General features: G+C 42.0%; 1 protein-coding gene across 3 annotated transcripts in view; it reads right to left on the minus strand.

The window, feature by feature from the left end:
* hip1 (huntingtin interacting protein 1) overlaps positions 1 to 20,144 on the minus strand; it is a 320,161-nt gene that overhangs the window by 89,894 nt on the left and 210,123 nt on the right. For all 3 annotated transcript variants that reach the window (XM_072243134.1, XM_072243136.1, XM_072243135.1), the window contains 4 exons: positions 19,381 to 19,442; positions 16,224 to 16,364; positions 11,115 to 11,172; positions 8,642 to 8,717 (listed from right to left, as the gene is read on the minus strand). In XM_072243134.1, coding sequence (XP_072099235.1) covers positions 8,642 to 8,717; positions 11,115 to 11,172; positions 16,224 to 16,364; positions 19,381 to 19,442 — 337 coding nt within the window. The remainder of the gene's footprint in view (positions 1 to 8,641; positions 8,718 to 11,114; positions 11,173 to 16,223; positions 16,365 to 19,380; positions 19,443 to 20,144) is intronic.

The following is a 20,144-nucleotide window of genomic DNA, read 5'->3' on the forward strand; positions in this document are numbered from 1 at the left end:
AACATCATCAGTGTGCTCAGTGCTGTCCCGATTCCGGTAAGTGATACTACACTGTACATACATTATTTCTACTTTATATAGGCTGTGTATTTTATGTGTTACTTGGTATGATTTGGCAGTTTCAGAGCTTAAAGGTTACTGGAGAGAGTGTTTTTGCCAACAGCGCTTGCGTGAGATTTTCGCTCCGGGGAACAGTTCAGTAATGATTGTGGAAAAGTATTTCTACTTTATATAGGCTGTGTATTTATCATATTATTCCTGCTTTTACTATATGTTACTGTTATTTTAGGTTTTATGTGTTATTTGGCATAATTTGGTAGGTTATTTTTGGGTCTGCAAACGCTCACAAAATTTTCCCCATATAAATGAATGGTAATTGCTTCTTCTCTTTACGACGTTTCAGCTTACGAACCGTTTCATAGGAACGTTCCACCTTCGGATGGTGGGGGCAACCTGTACTCCCATCATTGAGGACATGCCTTGTTCTCATTGCTACCATCAAGAACCCGAAGGCACACACTCAGCCATTCAAGAATAGGTTCTTCCTCTCTGCCATCAGATCTCTAAATGAACATTGAACCCCTGAACACTCCCTGACTACTACTTTAATTTCTATTTTTGGACTATATATAGGTTGGCATCCATCTGTCTCAAAGGGCAATGAGTGATGACGATCATCATCACAAGCCTGGGCAGAAGGTGTTGAGATCCTGAGATACCAGGTCATGAAGATCCCTCTCTCGGCCTCCTGTAGGCTTCGTCTGTCCTGAGGTTGCCCACAAGGCAGTGGGGCTATTTACCCATAGCTGGGGATCTGGTTCACGAGCACCAGGGAGTGTCCACACACTGGTGGGCCTGTGTGCTATGCGTGCAGGGTCCAGACCTCCTCCCCGTTCTCTGTAGTTCAAACCGAGTCCAAATTCTGTAATTCACATTTTTTCCTAGTACTATGTATTACAATGTACTGCTGCCACAAAGACAATAACTTTCACAAGATTTGCCAGTGATATTAAACCTGATTCTGATTACATTTGTACATAATAAAGTGTCCACTGACGGTACTTCACAGTTACTGAGAGCACTTCCTCATGAAAACTGGCAATCATTCCCATATTACGCTGTACATATCAGTACAGTCACCTTAAATGGCCCAGGCTTCATAATTTAGAGTGCACAGAAAAACATAATCAATATAATTAACAAGTCAAAAGGAAAACATTGTATGTAATATTCAAAATATGTCACTAAATGAAGTAAAGCCAGAAATTACTGTCATTCGGAAAATACTCCTGTTATTATCTTATACCCAACTCCTATCCTCTTCAAAAAAAAACATTTATTCTCTTTTCATTTTCAATGGGAATAAATGACTACTGGAGGGATGAATACAAAGGCAACGGAAGGCGGTCTTAAAATCAATGGGCAGGAGCCCCCTCTTATATTAGTGAACTGCTCATGAGGGAATTCATGAACAGATGTGTTTATTCTTTCAACCTTGCATTGTGATCAGTGCAAACCATATGTTGCAGTGTTAAAAAATGGCAAAGATTGCGTAGTGATGACAAAATGAGTGAGAATCAGCCAATGGTTACCCATATACCAGCAAAGTGAAGTAGAGCTGCTTTTTAAGTTAACGCTCGAATAGACTGAAAAACCTGTAGGGCACTGCAAAAATAGCATGTGTAAGTAAGACTCAAAGCAGAACTCGCAGTGGGTGCCTTTTCACTGAATGACAGAATTTTGTAACAGATGTAATCCAAGCTCAAGCAAGAGCCAAAGGAACTAGGCTTTTAAGGTTTCTGCACAGAGAGCAAGAGAGAAAAAAGGGAGGAATAGAGTGTGAAAGAGCGAAAGCAAATGCAGAAGTTTTGCTTACATATCCCTTACAGTACTGAAGGACTGAAAGTTCTCTTCTACTTCCCTCACATTTCTACTCACGTTTCTTACAGGGACCAACTACTGGTGGATTAAAATGCCAACATCCCAAAAGGTCATTTCTCATGTAGGAGACCACACAATATCAAAACAATATTCAATACCAACTGAATATTCACATAATTTAAGCCATCTTTTGCTAAGTTCACATCAGCCAACAAAAGCTGAGAGTATAGAACAGGCATCGAAGATAAAACATCTCAGAAGTTATTGTCAACATGGATAAAAGATGGTTATCGTTTTTCCAAGGTCAATTGTGGGGATCTTGCTCACGTTCTTTTCCACTTATAACTCCTCAGCACAAACAGATTGTGCTGCAAGGCCCAAACATCATTCAGTCATGGGCTGACAAGTAGCCAGTGCTTAAGTCAATACAACTCCAACAATATTGATGAGTTGGCAGCCTGCAGAACAAAGCAGTTCCAAAAATAACTACTGCAAACAGGAATCAAAAGATAGTGCTCATGGGTCAATGGACCTGTCAAAAATCTGATGGCAGATGGAAGAAGCTGCTCCTAAAGCACTGAGTGTGATGATTCGAGCTCCTGTACCACCTTCTTGATGGTAGAATGGCAACCATGGTAAAGAGAAGAGACCATGACTCGAAAGGTGAGGGTTGTTAATGATGGATGCTGCCGCCTGAAGATGATTTTAATGTGGGCAGGGTTGTGCCTATGATTGAGCAAGCTGAGCCTACAGCCCTTAGCTGCCTCTTGTGATCTTATACATCGCAATGTCATAGCAGATAATAAAATACCTGGACCCAGAACGCACGCACGCTTACAACTCAATCACACTTTATTTTCTTTGTGCACAAGGACAATAGCATGCCCCCCACCCCCACCCCGTCACCACACTGTTCTGAAATGGTATGTTATACAGAAGTGTCTTATCAGGTATGGATACTGACCATTTGGTCAATTGTGTATGTTTGAATTCCTTTCTTGCAAGATCAATCGCCATTTACAATAGAGATGTTGAAAGTCAACAGAAACGACAAGCTGACAACCGATGACACTTTGAAGGTAGTAAAGCAATTGTCCCCAAATTGTGCACACCTTGGATCGCTTATCTAGTCTGAGGTTAGCAGTGGTCTCACTTCAAAGGCTCTGCACTCCTAATGGTTCAACAGCTTTGTATAAAGGGAGGTGATGGGGAGCAACAGGCAACCTTTTCATTATTGCCCTTTTGTAGGCTCATGTTGTGAGTGGATATCTGGTGTGAGACAAGGTGTGATGTGGGAGGTCATGTAACCATGAAAGAGCAAAATCTACAAACATCTGTATTTTGGTCTAAAGCTTGACAAATCTGGTAAGATTGCAAAATTCTTGTCATGATTTGGTGATTCTCACATGTGACTAAAGGTATCTCATTCACCTTTCATCAGCCTCTTCTAATGATATTCTTGATGGATTTACTGGTTTTAAAGTGCAGAAGGACATGTGAACATGCTTCTTAAATGCACTCTCTGGATGTCCACTCCCGTGGCCTCTTTCCTCCATGGAAGCTATTGAACGTCTTTTGCCAAACTATTGCCAGCAACATGAATTTACAGTCTCAATGGGACCATCCACAGCTTGTGTCAGTGCACCTGCCGGTTTTAAAAAAATCACACTGAGGCAGCTTCAAATGCCCTTGGTCAACTTCATTATTTACATTCAGGGAACCCATATGGATGTGAGCACAAAACACAATATAGTTTTGCATTTTAAGGGGATCAATTTGAATTTTTAGGTTGCTTTACTATTTGCAGAAAAACACAAGTTAATTTTGAAGACAATCAAGATTCTGAAAATGCTTAGAGGAGTACAGGCAGTCAAGAGGAGATGACAGCTTTATTAAAGCTCAATATTTCCTTGTTAACTTTATCAGCTTTCTAGATTCAATACTGAAATGACATTAATTAAAATGTTTCTGAAATGGAGCAGAGGTAATAGGTGAAATACTTATTGAAACAAAGTTTGCTTTGTAACATTTTCAAAAGACAGAATGGCCAAGGGGTCCAGAGGTTAATGAATTATGAAAGCAAGGTATTCCTGGTTTGGAAGCTCCACCATTCCTCGGAGGAAGAGAAACAGCTCCATAGGAAAGTCCAAAAGTCCAAAGGAAGTCAATGACTGAAAGAACAGGTGATGGGTGGACACAGCACAGGAGATCTAACAGCTCATTAATAACCATAACAGAAGCAGATTCTTCAGAGCTGTCAACTTCTACAGTCCAAACATCTACTTTACTAAAAGGTGAGATTGTAATTGCACACATAAAATGCTGGAGGAACTCAGCAAGTCAGGCTGCATCTATGGAGTGGAATAAACAGTTGACTTGTCAGGGTGAGACCCTTCACTGGGAGACTACTTTGCTGAGTACTTTCGCTCTGTTTGCTGCAAAAGACAGGATCTTTCTGCAGACTCTCTGCTCCCTCAACACGACCTGCCCTCCACCTATCTTCATACCATCTGTAAACTTGGCCACAAAGTCATCAGTTCTGTCATCCAAATCACTGACATATAAATGTGAAAAGAAGTAGTCCCTACACCAACCTGAAGCCTTGGTATTGACAGTAAGATTCTGGTCTACTGAATTACTGCCCACATCATCTCTACAGAATTTTCCAAGACAGTGTGAAGGTAATCAGTGTTTTCTTCCAAGCTAACGTCATTAGTATAGTGGCTTGATTTACACAAAGCCAGTTCTGATGAGTATGCCACATCATTCATCGGACTCAAAACTGAAACTGATATTTTCCACAGAGTTCCATTCTAGCAAGTGACAACCAGATCTTCGGCCACTTCAGAACCAACAGCGGAGACGAATCATTCTCAACCCCAAAGTACTGCATGAAAAGGAATGCAAGTTAGAGACTTCAGTACCTTGTACAATCTTGATATTGCCTCTTCCTGACCACAGCGTACATCTTTGGAAAGGAAACAGCACCAACGATGTTAAAAACTCTGAACACCAAAGTCCTTCCTTCTGCAGATGTCACAAATCCCTTTACCTGTTGCACCTGAAGCTGCTATCAGTGTTAGCAGTTTGTGCAAGCATATGCAGAATGAGACAATAAAGCCAACTATAACACACCCATTCTATGGCAGAGGTTACTCTGGAGTGAGTTATGACTAGTTGTCTTTCTAATAAGCAATCATGAAACCTCAAGCTGACATCAATCCAGACTGTGATCAAGCCCCAAGATGCCCTCACAGAAAGAAGATACTTGGCCTAATTTGCCAGTTTTTGACTGAATCAGCAATTTATCCTGTTTCAGCCCGCAACCAAAAAAAAGTGCACCAAGACTTCTACTTCTCTAGTAGATTAAGAAACTTGGCATGTCCCCTCCTACCACTTTTTACAGCTGTATCACAAAAAGCTTCCTAACCATCGGACCATGGTACGGTGGCTGCTCTGCCCAAGACTTGAAGAAATTACAGGGTTGTGAATGCAGCTCACCCTATCGCACACACCAACTCTCCTTCAAAGACTCCATCTCCACTTCCTACTGTCTCAGGAAAGTGGAGCAACATAATCAAGGTCATTCCCTCTTCTCCCCTTCCCTGTTGGTCAGAAGCTGGATGTCCAGGAAATGGAGGAGGTGCAAGTGAGGGCAGCATCAATGATAGAGGAAGGGAGACCCCGTTCTATGAAGGAGGAAATCTCAGATGTCTTCAAAAGGAAAGCATCATCCTGACAACAGAAGCTGCGGAACTGGAGGAACTTAGAAAAAGGAATGGCATTTTTTAAATAAGTGATCAGGTATATAAATAAAAGGTAGCTGGAGTAATCCGTGGGTTTTCTTATGTTTAAGTACCCCACTCCAGTTTTTTGACAACATGCCTGCAATTTTTTTTTCCCCCTTTTCACACACAAATCCAATTACATTCAGAAATTCATTGCTGTATCTCATTCCTCCACTCTTTTATGATGGGACATTGTGAATTAAAGCAACTTGCCTTGGAATGCACATCTCACAATATTCATTCTGTATCACTCTGCCTCGTGTAACACAATAATTGAGGTGACAAGAGCTTGTTCTGCCACATGACACAACACAGTCCTCATGTTGAACATTAAGAGACAGCAGCAGTTTCCACAGATTTGACAAATATTAAACAATCTACTTACTGTCTTCTACATTCGAAAGAGTGGAACTCAGTTGAGTTGTTAAGTGCTCTGGTTAATGTCAAGTAGCTAAGAGAAGAATCTAAACCTTACAAAAAATTCAAAATGCTGGAGGAACTCAGCAGGCCAAGCAGCACTGAGGAGAAAAAGTACAGTCGACGTTTTTTCCAGCATCTGTAGATTTTCTCTTGTTTGTGATTGGCTTACAACAAATTTTTTAAATTAAAGGCATCCGTTTGTCATGCGAAACCATGGATCTGCACCTGGAAAGTCTTCACTCTCCAGGGCGCAAGCCTGGGCAAGGTTGTATGGAAGATCAGCAGTTGCCCATGCTGCAAGGTTCCCCTCTCCACGACACCAATGTTGTCCAAGGGAAGGGCATTAGGACCAATACAGCTTGGCACCAGTGTCGTCGCAGAGCAATGTGTGATTAAGTGCCTTGCTCAAGGACACAACACCTTCCCTCGACTGGGGCTCGAACTCACGACCTTCAGGTTGCTAGTCCAATGCCTTAACCTCTTGGCCACGTGCCCACACCCACAAATTACTGCTTTTTAATATGGCCATTGTCTTATAAAACCGTAAGACATAGGAGCAAAATTAGGCCGATTTATTTCTCCCCCTACTCCCTATAGTGTAGCATGTGGCCAAGTGGTTAGGGCGTTGGGCTCACGATCTGAAGGTCGTGGGTTTGAGTCTCGGCCAAGGCAGTGTGTTGTGTCTTTGAGCAAGGCACTTAACCACACACTGCTCCACAGCTTTTCCACCCAGCTGAAAATGGGTGGGGGTTGCTGGGGGTTAACCTCGTGATAGACTGGCGTCCTATCGGGGGGGGGGGGAGGAGTCTCGTACTTTCAGTCACTTCACGCCACAGAAACTGGCATAAGCACCGGCCTGATGGGCCACAAGGCTCGGGACAGACTTTAACTTTTAACTACTCCCTATAACATTTTTACACTCTTACTAATCTGGAGCATATCACCCTCTGCTTTAAGTATACCCAATGGCTTGGCTTCCACAGCCATCTGCAGTAATAAGTTCTAAACATTCACCATCGCTAAATATCAGATTCATGCTGTGAATCTGATGTCTGATAATCTGTGGCTGAGGCAGAGCGGACGTGGAGAGGATGTTCCCTATAGTGAGTGAGTCTAGGACCAGAGGGGCACAGCCTCAGGATAGAAGGACGTCCAGAAATGAGGTGGAATTTTGTGAGCCAGAGGATGCTGAATCTGTGGAACTCATTGCTACAGGTGGCTGTGGAGGCCAAGTCATTGGGTATGTTTAAGGCAGAAGTCGACAGATTCTTAATTAGTCAGGTCATAAAAATGTTACGGGGGGAAGGCATGAGAATAGGGTTAAGAGAAATAATAAATTAACTATGGCGCAACAGACATCCCACCCTGCAAAAACTCATTTCAGGGAGGTAGCACCATCAATTTGCGGGAGACTTCCGGGAGAGGTGGGATGTCTGCAATAGAGTAGCTCCTTAGCAGCTGGCCAGCTAGTTTAAATAACATTAGCTATGCTGATAAATGAATGACACCTGTTAAACTCACCTCAACATGTCTTTTACAGCCTTAACCCACCATGGGCAATAGAAAAGTCATTGTTGCAAACAGTGCAGTGAGCAACACTGTCATTATTTTGACCCCTATTAGGCAGGGGTACACTTTAGTGTAGTCTGGGGTGACGTACGTTCTATGTTTTTTTTTGGAACACTCTGCAATGTCTCTCTCTCTCTCTGTCGCTCGCACGCTCTCGCTTGCTTTCTCTCTCGCTCGCTCTCTCTCCCTCACCCGTCTTCGGTCTCACTTGTGCGCTCTCGCTTGCTTTCTCTCTCTCTCTCTCTCTCTCTCTCTCTCGTAGTCGCTCTCAGGCGCTCTCTCTTGCTTTTCTCTCGCTCGCTCTCAAAAAAATTGATTTCCGTGATATTGTATATAATTTGCGGGCATCAGGGAGCCACTATTAATATGCGGGAGACTTCCAGAAGTTCTGGGAGAGGTGGGATGTCTGGAGCAAGGGTAGTGGAGTTGATGGGCTGAATGGCCTAATTCTGCTCCTCTGGCTTAAGAAACTCATCTTCATCACTGTTCTAAAGGGATATACTCCTATTATGAGGCTGTGCTGTCTGGTCCCAGACTCTCCCATTATTGAAAATATCCTATGTCCACTCTATCCAGGCCTTTCACTGCTACAGGCAGCTTCTGAGAGAATGGTAAACACAAGATGGCTCCTGCCACCTCTCTAAATTTCAAGATTAAATACAAATGTATCCTCTGTAATGAACATAATCCCAGTACACCACTGCAACACACATCCCCAAGAGGCTTGCATTTCAATGTGCATTATCTTTACTTGGCTTTTACATTCATGATGTTCAGTGTTTATTCTGTTGTCATTGTTTGCTTGATGGAATAGTACAAAATAGCTTTGAAAATCATCTGACAGATGCCAAATGAATACACCCATCCCAGCCGTGCTTGGCATTGTCAATTTCCTCTCAGCAGTATAAATTTAAATGCTTCCCCCGCCTCCCATCCCCGCAAATGGTGTATCTGTGTGATTTTAATCTTCAAATGGAGCTTACCTCCGGAAGCTGTGGAATCTGAATCAGTCGCTTGAAATACTGTAAGTTGCTGGATCTATAAAATAACTCTTTCAGTCTGTGAAATAAAAATAGCACAACTGTCAAATACATTCTTAAAGAGCAAAGTAAAAGTCAACTTGTTATGTGTTACACTGTATTGTGACCATCCAGCAATCCAGGGATTTGACAGAAAAAAATAGGCAGAATATCATGGTTAAGTTTAGGAATATTTTTTGTTCTGTTTATGGATCACATCACCAACAAATCCATCAAGATAATCAATGAATGCTATTTACAATTGGAAAATCTGTAAGCATAAGCTACAGACCAGTGCATAATGAAAGGCTTGTGAGAAAGGAGGGGCTCAGAGACAAAAACTCATTAAACTATGCAACAAAATTGAATATTTGTCACACTTAGAAAAAATAGCTACCATTTACTGGAAGACATTTGTAGATTGTTACGTTATGAATCAATAATCTTCTGGCAACCGATGATCAGAGACATTCCAGGGACATGAAAATACATAATTCAAAGAATGGGTCAGTATAAATTCCTGCCAGTCTCTCCACAGACAGTCCATCCCAATTCTACTTCAAGACCCATGGCTCTGCTAATCTATCACCCTGGGCCTTCAATTACTGACTACAGCAACTTTATCGACTACATATCACTTTAAACATCCTCAGCCTCACTGTATCCCAACCCAATATCCATTGTCAAAAGCCTTGTTAAAATTCCATCTTCTTCAGAACAGTTTTAGCACCTTCTTTTAATTTCCATTCTATGTTACAATAGTGACTGCCTTTCAAAACTCTTTGCTTCTGAAAGACGCTGCTAAATTTCACATCTTTATTTCACTCTCAAGTTTAACAGCGCATGTAAACATCTTAACATACTTGTCATTAATGAAAGCACCATGCAAATAAAGGTCACATTTTTCAAAAGATCAAAGTAAATTACATTTATGTTACTCTATCATTTTTAAATGAGATTCATTTTTAAAGTAATTTACAGAGAAAAGGAAATAAAATAGTTTTATGGGGCAACTACACATAAGCAGACAACAACTGGCAAACACCAAAGTGCAAAAAAAAGACAGATATTTGGTGACATTACAAACATTAAAGTTAGCAAAGCAAAAACTTAACAGTTTCAAAGGGGTGACTCATTGATGAAACAGCATGGGTTTCACAGTGTTGATGAGTGCGATGGAGAGTCAACAGGATGAGATTGCCACACCAGCAGGTTCAAGAACAGTTATTACCCCTCAACCATCAGGCTCCTGAACCAGAGTGGATAACTGCACTCAACTTCACCCATCCCAACACTGAACTGTTCCAACAAACTACGGACTCAGTTTCAAGGACTTTTCATCTTTCCACACGTTTCGGTGGAGCTTAGGAGGATGATGGCGCCTAACGGCAACTCCTTTGTTTGCATCTTCGGAAACAGCTCTATTTCTATATTTAATATCTCTTTTTTTCGTTTTCAGGGATCTTTTGAAGACCCTGATCTGGAGTTACACGCTGACCTCAGTTCTTTGTGGGAATGGGACCCACTCTCGGGGTCTCACAACCAGTCGTTATTTGATATACCAAGGATGTGGTCTAGAAGACTAGCGCACCTTCAAGGCGCCAGTTTTTCGTGGCTGCGAAGACAGGCGGACTCAAGGCGGTGCCACTGCCTGGTGCGTCGTGGGAGATGAAAGATCAAAGGCAACGAGCCGGCTGCTGGCTTTGTGCCCAGAGACCAGAGTCCTTTGGACACAGAGCTTGGAAGAAGTGACGCAACAGATTTTGAATACCATAAGTCGGCGAGTTGTTTTGGTATGTCTCCCCTCTCGCTGTGAAACGGGTCATCTCTTTTTCCCTTATTAGAGAGGGAGAGAGGGAGAGAAGGAGGGAGGGAGGGAGGGAGGGAGGGGGGGGAGAGAGAGAGAGAGAGAGAGAGAGACAGACAGACACACACACACACACAGAGACAGAGACAGACAGAGACAGAGACAGAGAGAGCCTGTGGTATGTCGAATTACCGGGTGAACCAGTAGTCTTTGGGGTACTGCAAGTCTGTGTCTTTACTGATGCTTTGCTGCACACTTCAAGTGCTCGGTGGAGGGCGCTGATGCTTCTTGCTGGAGGGGAGGGAGAATCGTTGCCTTACTGCTGCTTATGCATGGGAGGGGGGAGCTGAGGGGTACTTTGGGGTTCTAACATTTAACCGTCATTCATTTTTTGGGGAACTCCTCTGTTTTTGTGGATGTTTATTTATTTATTACTATTTTGTTTCCTTTTTTGTATTTGGACAGTCTATTGTCTTTTGCACATTGGTTGCGTGCATTTTTTCATTGATTCTATATTGTTTTATTGTATTTACTGTAAATGCCCACAAGAAAATGAATCTTAAGTTAGTATATGGCGACATATACATACTTTGATAATAAATTTATTTTGAATTTTCAGCTACTACTTACTTTTTAAACTGTTCATGAAACCGATCTCTATGACCTTGCAATGTGTCAGCGGGAAGACCTGCAGGCAAATGAAGTTTTAAAACCGATAAAGCATTCCACCCAGAAGGCAAGTACACAACCAATTCAGTTAGTTACATAAAATTTTAAAACATTAAGGAATAGTTTTCACTGCTTTGGTAGAGTTTCAAAACCCCACAGGAAACTTCTAAGCATTACTGGGAATCAGATGATGCACCTTACCCTAGCCTTTTCTATTATGATTTTGTTTGCAAGTTTGAGAACCAGAATAAGTTTACTGGAGTCTCACTTCAAATAATCAGTATAAGAAATATATGCTCACTAAAAATACAGCTGTTAAAGCAGAGTCCTGGATTTTATTCAGGATTTGTACTCAGGTCTTAATGAGGATACAACAATAAACACAAGAGATTTTGCAGATGCTGGAAATCCAGAGTACACAGCCAAAATGCTGGGGGATTGTCACAAGTCAGGCAGAATCAATGGAGAGGAATAAACCATCGACGTTTTGGGCTGAGAGCCTTCATCAGGGCTGATGAAGAGTCTCAGCCAGAAAAAAATCAGCTGTTTATTCCTCTCCAAAGATGCTGCTTAACCCACTGACTTCCTCCAGCATTTTGTGCACGTTACACAGATACAAGAATACACGAGGTTAATTCATATTCTGATTCATTTATTTTTGACATTTAGCTCAAAGCATAGAGTGAAATGCGTTGTTTGCATTATCGACCAACACAACCTAATAAACAAGCTAAATAATTAGGTGCGACCCGGATTAGGTCGGGCCTGATTTGGGCCGACATTTACGTACCGGGCGGCACCTAATTAACTAGCTTGTTTACTTCGGCTTTTTTCTTAAAGACATGCTGGGTGCGTTCCAACTACTGCTGCACCCCTGCATTCTTCGCGGCAATGTATTGGTCCGCGGCCCGGAGGTTGGGGACCACTGACCTAAGTGCATGCAATGGGCAGCAAACATCACCACACATTCCAGCGCTAACATTGCATGACAGGACAACAGCACACACTCAGTCCTCCAACCCAAGGATAGGCTGTCGCCAACCTCCAGAGGACTCCTGGATTTGCAGACATTATGCCTTCGACTTCCCCACTGGACTTGCAGATTTGCAAGCCCACAGCTCCAGTCAATCAGTTTCGAATATTGGACATCTGTTCCAACTTCGAGATTTGATCTTCAGGACTTGCCAATGATGACAAATTCCAGGACTTGAACTCCAGACTCTCTAATGACCGGAACCCCAAATACTAATCCTCAAATTCCAGTATCACTGTCTTGCACATCGAGGGGGCCACCAGCCCTCATGCCTTCTGCCCGCATGGAACTCCAATTCTGGAACCCACCAAGGACTCATTGACCTGAGGAAGCAACTACCTCTCATCCTCGCTGTTCTGCCGGCCCAACATCTGACCATGGATGCAATTCATCCCACGTCAACATCGCTGGCCATCAAACACAGAGAGGAAGCCTAGACTTCAGTCTGACCTCTAACTCCCCCACATCCCTATCCCTAAATCATCAACTGACCCCTAATTCTCCTCACTGTCCCCAAAACCATCCCTATGAACCTAATAAATAACCAAGTCTGCACCACAACCTCAGCGGACACCACAGCCAATATGACCAGAAGTCAATTTTGCCTCTTAAAAGATAAGTGATACAAGGAGACCTACTTCACCCTATATATTTAACTCTATTCTCAATTATGCATCCATTGATAATTTTAAGTAATGGTTGACACATTTTTGGCTCAGGAACTTCTGAAGAAACTTGAATGGTTAATCAGCCACAATCTGATTTCAGAACTAAGAACATAGAAGAGTATAGCACAGTTCAGGCCCTTTGCCCCGTGATGTTGATCTGACCTTTTACCTACTCCAAGATCAATGGAACTCTTCTGTTCCAAATAGCCCTCCATTTTTCTAACAGCCAAGTGCCTATCTAAGAGTCTCTTCAATGTCCCTAACATATCTGCTTCTACAACCCCTAGCAGCATATTCCACGCACCTATAACTGTGTTGAAAAAAAACTTCTGACATTCCCCCTGTACCTTCCTCCAAATACTTTAATGTTATGCCCCCTCGTATTAGCCACTTCTGCCCTGGGAGAAAGTCACTGACAGTCTACTCAATCTATTCCTCTTCTCATCATGCACAGCTCTATCATGTCACCTCCCATTTTCCTTCCTTACAAAAAGAAAAGCCCTCATCCTCTCAAGACATGCTCTCAAACCCACAAAACATCCTGGCAAATCTCCTCTGCACGCTCTCTAAAGCTTCCACATCCTTCTTATATTGAGGCAACCAAAACCAAGCACACTACTCCAGGTGTGGACTAACCAAGTTTTCTAGAACTGCAACATCATCTCACAGCTTTTGAACTCAATCCTCTGATTAATGAAGGCCAATATACTATTTACCTTCTTAACCACCCTAACAATTTGCAGGATCCATGGACATGAAGAAGATCCCTATGTTCGTCCACATTGTTATTAAGCTTGTATTCTGCCTTCAAGTCCGACCTCCCAAAGTAAATCGCTTCGGATATTTCTGGATTAAACTCCATCTGCCACTTCTCTGCCCAGCTCTGCATCCTATCAATGTCCCATTGTAACCTACGGCAACGTTCTACACTATCCACAACACCACCAACCTTTATGTCATCTGCAGACTGACTTATCCAACTTCCTCCTTGTGTACTCAGAAACATTATTCAAAAACTTAAAATATAGCTTTTGTTCTAGTCATTAAAACCACTGATAAAGGCTGATTTATACTTCTGCATAGTAGCCTACGCAAGTGGCCTACGCCATTGTGAGCATTTATACTTGTGCATTGGTGTGTCTGCGTCGCTCTGTAATTCACCACCAAAACTCTAGTTGGCGGTGGGGTTTCTATGCCACTGTGTTAAGTTTCTTCGTATTGAAACTCAACACGAAGAAACACAAACTTCAAACAATGGCAACTGAAACTGGAGGAGGGTGAATTTTCTGTGCCTGTCTGACCACTGAAAGACACGGACAAGGAAATGCATTTCAAATATTCTCGGATATCGGCAGGTAGACGATTCGGTTCATCGTCTCCAACCATTTATTTCGCATCAGTGTACGCACAGTATACTCAGAGACTGGCAATCACCATTCAAGTTTTAGCTTCAGGTGGATCTCACAGGCTGTAGCAGCTAGCTACAAACTGGCGTCAAGCACAGGGTCCTCCATAATTTCGGAGGTCTGTAAAGCATTGCAGCCAGAGCTCCTTCCCTGCCCTTCAGTCACCCAATGGGAAGCTATTGCAGCATAGGAGGAAATGCGATGCTACCAAGCGGACCAATCACAGTTGTTGCGGCCTGCGTCGCCACGACGCATAGTTACATTTTTGGGGAGGTGCGCGTCAGGCTACGACATAGGGTATGCGGCTACGCCGTACCTACGGCATTGATTTGACACAGAAGTATAAATTGGCCTTAAGACCACAAAACAGAGGAGCAGAATTAGGCCATTCGCCCATCAAGTCAGCTCTACCATTCGATCATAGTTAATTTATTCTCCTGCTCTCCCCCATAACCTTTGATGCTTTTACTAATCAAAAACCTATCAACCTCTGCTTTAAATATACCCAATGACTTGATCACCTCAGCTACCAAGGCAATGAATTCCCACAGATTCATCACCCAATGACAAAAGAAATTCTTCTTCATCTCTGCTCTAAAAGAACATCGTTCTATTCTGAGTCTACGCTCTCTGGTCCTTGATTATCCCACTACTGGAATTATCCTCTTCACATCCACTTTACCGAGGCCTTCCAATCAAAATCACCTCTCAAGATTTTTCTCTGACATCCAATCCCTCCCACAGTACCAGATCAGACTCTCCATTCCATCAGCTCCGTTTCACCCCCAGCTTGAGTGCCTCGCAGACCCTGGAGTCCTTGCGTTAATTTTATTATTCAAATAATTTTTTCATCCGTCCTAACCACTTTGAAAGTACCTCTATGACTAGAAGTCAGTGTTTTTCAAATGCATTGCAATGCTTGCTGTGACCTGCAGGTAGTGGCATTGTTGTATCAGAGTAAATTAGGCAAAGGAATCATGACACAGTTTTAAAGGTAGTGGGCATGCTGGCTATGAATAAACAATGGTTTAGAACCGTGGTTAATATCTTAGAACTTGGACAAAGGACCCCGAAGGCCAGTCAATCATTTAGAAAGCTCTATAAAAAGAAAAGTTGCATATCAATCGTGACCTTATTTATCAATTCTCCTTGAAGAGAAATAGTTGATAACCACAGAGACCCAATCGATAGAGGGGGAAAAAAGCCCCAAAAATAGAAAGATGAAGCAAAGGAAGTGCATTACAGCTAATTAGTTATCCCTTTAAGTTTTAAAATGGTGGATGGATTAGCAATCAAGTGGAGTGTTTTGTCCTGATAGTGTTAAACATGAGGAAAACATTCATCCAAGAAATTAGGATATTTCATAACCGAACAGAAATGCTTGATGTATTTAAAATGCAAGTCACTTGATCGCCAAAATATCAAGCTCTAAATGTCATAGCTATTACGCTTATCTAGATAATTTAGTTAAGTTTCTGGTCAGTAGTGACCACTAAGTTCATGTTGCTGAATATCCAGGGAAAGGGCCTGTTCTTTCCACTTGAGTACGATCCTGGTAAATGCGACAGGCTACTCATCACTCCCAGTCTCCATGTAGCCAAGGTCTTTGCTCCTCTATCTGAAGAATTGCTAACAGAATTGAACACTGTGTAATCAAAGACCCCGAGTTATGATACTACTTACACCAGGCAGAGATGACTGACCTCCAATAGTCAAAACCACTTTCCACCAATCCCAGGCAGTGCAGAACTTTGCCAAATTCCTCATGCTTTCAATGTTACTGGGATTCCTCAAGGCCACAAAGTTGAGTTAGCAACAGAAGTCTAATTTTACAATTTTTTCCAACCCAATCCTGCATTCTGAACTTGCTGTCAAACTACTGACTAATTATATGACACTGAGCCACAGTATTACTTTACACAGAATATCCATGGCGCTAGGCAAATGGTGCATTTGTACTTACAAGAATGTAACTTGAAGAGAAGTTTAACTGTATAATCGTAGAGGTGACTGCTGTCAAGAATAACCTGAATTAGAGGTGCCAATCGACACTGGCCAGCTGCTGTTACAGACACCGATCTTGACATGTCCAGAGAACTAAAGACTGCAAAGTGAAAGGAAACAGTATCACCAAATAGAAGTGATAAAGCAACTCTGAATGAGACATAAAGCCTATTCAGTAAAACTATCACTCCTGCTCAACTCCTGAAACATCCTGTAAAATAACTTACTCTTACAAAACTCAGATACTGTAGTTATCCATAAAATGCATTACATATATCTCCAAAAGATAATTATCAGAAGAGATTTGCAATTTCCATCAAGAGAAAAGAAGCGAAAGTATCACAGAGGGTCAAACGATAAATGTGCTAACCAGATTATGATGATCACTGGGGCACATTGCTTGATCACAAGAAATGGATAAAGGCAGAGACTGTGCCATTTTGTGCAAGAAAGCAACACCCATCATCCGTCCATCCAGGCCATACTCTCTTCTCGCTGCTGCAGGAGATACAGGAACCTCAAGTCCCACACCACCAGGTCTGGGAACAGTTATTACCCTTCAACCAACTTCACTCACCTCAACTCTGAACTAAGTCCACTACCTATGGACTCATATTCAAGGACTTTACAACTCACGCTCTTGGCATTATTTACTTATTTAATAGTTTTATTATTTGAAGTTTGTCTTTTGCACATTGGCTGTTTATCAGTCTTTATGTAGTTTTAAAGAGTCAGAGTTATTAAAAAATACAGCACAGAAATGGGCCCTTTGGCCTGTCCAGTCCACACCAACCCGCATCGATCTGCACCCTGACCATAGCCCTCCATACCCCTGCTATCCATGTACGCATCCAAACTTCTCTTCAATGTTGAAATCGAGCTCAAATGTACCACTTGCACTGACAGTCCCTCTTGTTCTCCCTAAACATTTCACCTTTCACCCTTAACCCATGACCTCTATTTGTAGTCCTACCCAACCTTGGAGGAAAAAGCCTACTTGCATTTACCTTACCTATACCCTTCATAATTTTATATACCTCGATCAAATCTCCCCTCAATCTCTAAGTTCTTAGGAATAAAATCCAAACCTATTTCATCTTCCCTTACAACTCAGATCCCCTAGACACCAGCAACATCCTTGTAATTTTTTTTCTGTAGTTTCAGCCTCATTTACATCTTTCCTGTAGGTAGGTGAACAAAACTGCAGACAATACTCCACATTAGGCCTCACCAACATCTCAAACAAACTCAATGAGATCCCATCTCCTGTGCTCAATTCTTTGATTTATGACCGTCAATGTGCCAAAAGCTTTCTTCACAACCCTATCTACCTATGCTGCCACTTTCAATGAATTATGGATCTGTACTCCCAGATCTCTTTGTTCTACTGCACTCCTCAGTGCCCTACCATCACTGTGTGAGACCTACCCGGGTTGGTCCTACCCAAGAGTAATACCTCACGCTTGTCTGCATTAAAGTCCATCTGTCATTTTTCCAGCTGGTCCAGATCCCAGTGCAAGCTCTGATAGTCTTCCTTGCTGTCCACTAGACCCCACAATCTTGGTATCATCTGCAAATTTGTTGATCCAGTTAACCCTATTATTCATAACAACAACAGACCCAGCAATGACCCCTGTGGCACTCCACTAGTCAAAGGTAACCATCTATTACCACTCTCTGGCTTCTCCCACAAAGCCAATGTCTAATCCAATTTATGACCTCATCTCAAATGCCAAGCAACTGAACCTTCTTGACCAACCTCCCATGCAGGACCCTGTCAAAGGCCTTGCTAAAGTCCATGTAGACAAATTCCTCTGCTTTGTCTTCATCAACTTTCCTGGTAACTTCCTTGAAGAACTCTATAAGATTGGTTGGACATGACTTACCACTCAAAGTCAGGCTGACCATCCTTAATCAGTCCAACTCTATACAATAATCATATATCCAGTCCCTTAGAATACTTTCCAATAACTTTCCCACTACTGATGTCAGACTCACTGGCCTATAATTTTCTGATTTATTTTCAGTGCCTTTCTTAAACAGTGGAACTAGCTATCCTTCAATCCTCCAGTAACTCACTTGCTAAGGACGATTTAAGACCCTTGCTAGGGCCCCGACAATTTCTGCCACTAGCCTCCCACAGGGTCCGAGAGAACACCTTGTCAGGCCCTGGGGATTTATATACCCTAAAGAGCCTCGACAGCAAACACCTCCTCCTCTGTCATCTGCATAGGGCCCATAATCTTGCTGCTGCCTTGCCTCACTTCTGCAGCCACTGTATCCGTCTCCCAAGTAAATACAGATTCAAGAAGTCCATTTAAGATCTCCCTCATCTCTTTTGGCCCCACACATAGATCACCATTCTGATCTCCCAGAGGACCAACTTTGTCCTTTGCAATCCTTTTGCTCTTAACTTATCTGTAGAAGCCCTTGGGGTTCACCTTCACCTTGTGCGCTAGAGCAACCTCATGCCTTCTTTTAGCCCTCCTGAGTTCTTTCATTGATTTATTGTATTTCTCTGTTCTACTGTGAATGCCTGCAAGAAAATGAATCCCAGGGTAATATACGTACTTCAATGAGAAATTAACTTTGAACTTCTTATCTATTAAAGAAACGTTAGTTACAGCACCACGGTTGAGTAGCCATTAAAACGAAGCTATTTCAGCTTGGGGCAGAGTTTGGAGTTCAATTCCGGTAATGTCTGCAAGGAGTTAGTACATCTGAGTGATCTGGGTTGGGAGGTGCGGAAGGGAGTGGGTGCAGAACACTCACTGATCAACCCACAGTCACTTGCACCTACATGTCTCACTTACAACTTCCTTTGCTCTGCAAGTGCATCAATTTTTGTGTCATAGCAAGCTTACTAATCAGACCTCCTGCATTCTCATTATTTATAATACAGAAGACAAGCCTCAAAGCTCCCAGCAGCAATCCAATCAGCAAAGCAGGCCACCACTAACTATCTGCATCCTTTAACGCTTTCAGTTTATCATTCTCTGTCCTATATTACATGATTATCAACTGACCAAATGTGCAGAGTCACAATGAAACAGTTAAAATAAAAAAGAAAACCAGTATTTCATTCTGCTGATAAGCAATGTCAAATCCCAACTTACCTGCCTGAAAAAGATTGAGCTCGCACTCCAGATAATCGAACATTTCCACCGTCAACTGAAAACTGATTGGAAACAGAAAAGATACTCGTTAGTATTAGCTTTATATACATAGCTTCTTAGGGGGCACGCTACTCACCACATTTCTGTAAAGGAAGTATTAGAAATATGTTATCATATATATGATAATACTCCTTTTAAAGTCACAGACTCTTTTAGATATTTAGGTATTATAATTATTAAAAAATATAAGGATCTTTATAGAGCCAATTTTGTTCCTTTAGAAGACTCTATGAAGTATTTATTTAGTAGATGGAGTCCACTTACATTTTCACTTGTTGGTCGTATTCATATAGTTAAAATGATGATTTTACCAAAATTTTTATATTTATTTCAGAATATTCCTGTTTTTTTGACTAGAAATATTTTCAGGGAACGAAGCTAGGCCAACTCCCACTCTTGGGCAACGCATCAGGGGAGAATGGAGCACATCTTGCAACAGGAGGGTTATTTGGGGGACACCATCTTCCAAAATCAATTAAGAGACTTGCAGATCTCATTTCCCTCGTAGGTCACATTTAACAAGAACTGGCTTAGTTGCTGTGTGGAAGGAATCTTATAAATGATGAACTGAGATAAACTAACTCAATCAAAATATAAATACAAAGGATGGAACAAAGGATGGGAGACGATAGTGTTAAGGCAATATTTATTCATAAGCAATAATTTAATTAACCATTTAAAATGTATAAGTTATAGAAAATTGG

This window comes from Mobula birostris, chromosome 25, assembly GCF_030028105.1.
Source record: "Mobula birostris isolate sMobBir1 chromosome 25, sMobBir1.hap1, whole genome shotgun sequence".
In the NCBI taxonomy this organism is placed as follows: domain Eukaryota; kingdom Metazoa; phylum Chordata; class Chondrichthyes; order Myliobatiformes; family Myliobatidae; genus Mobula; species Mobula birostris.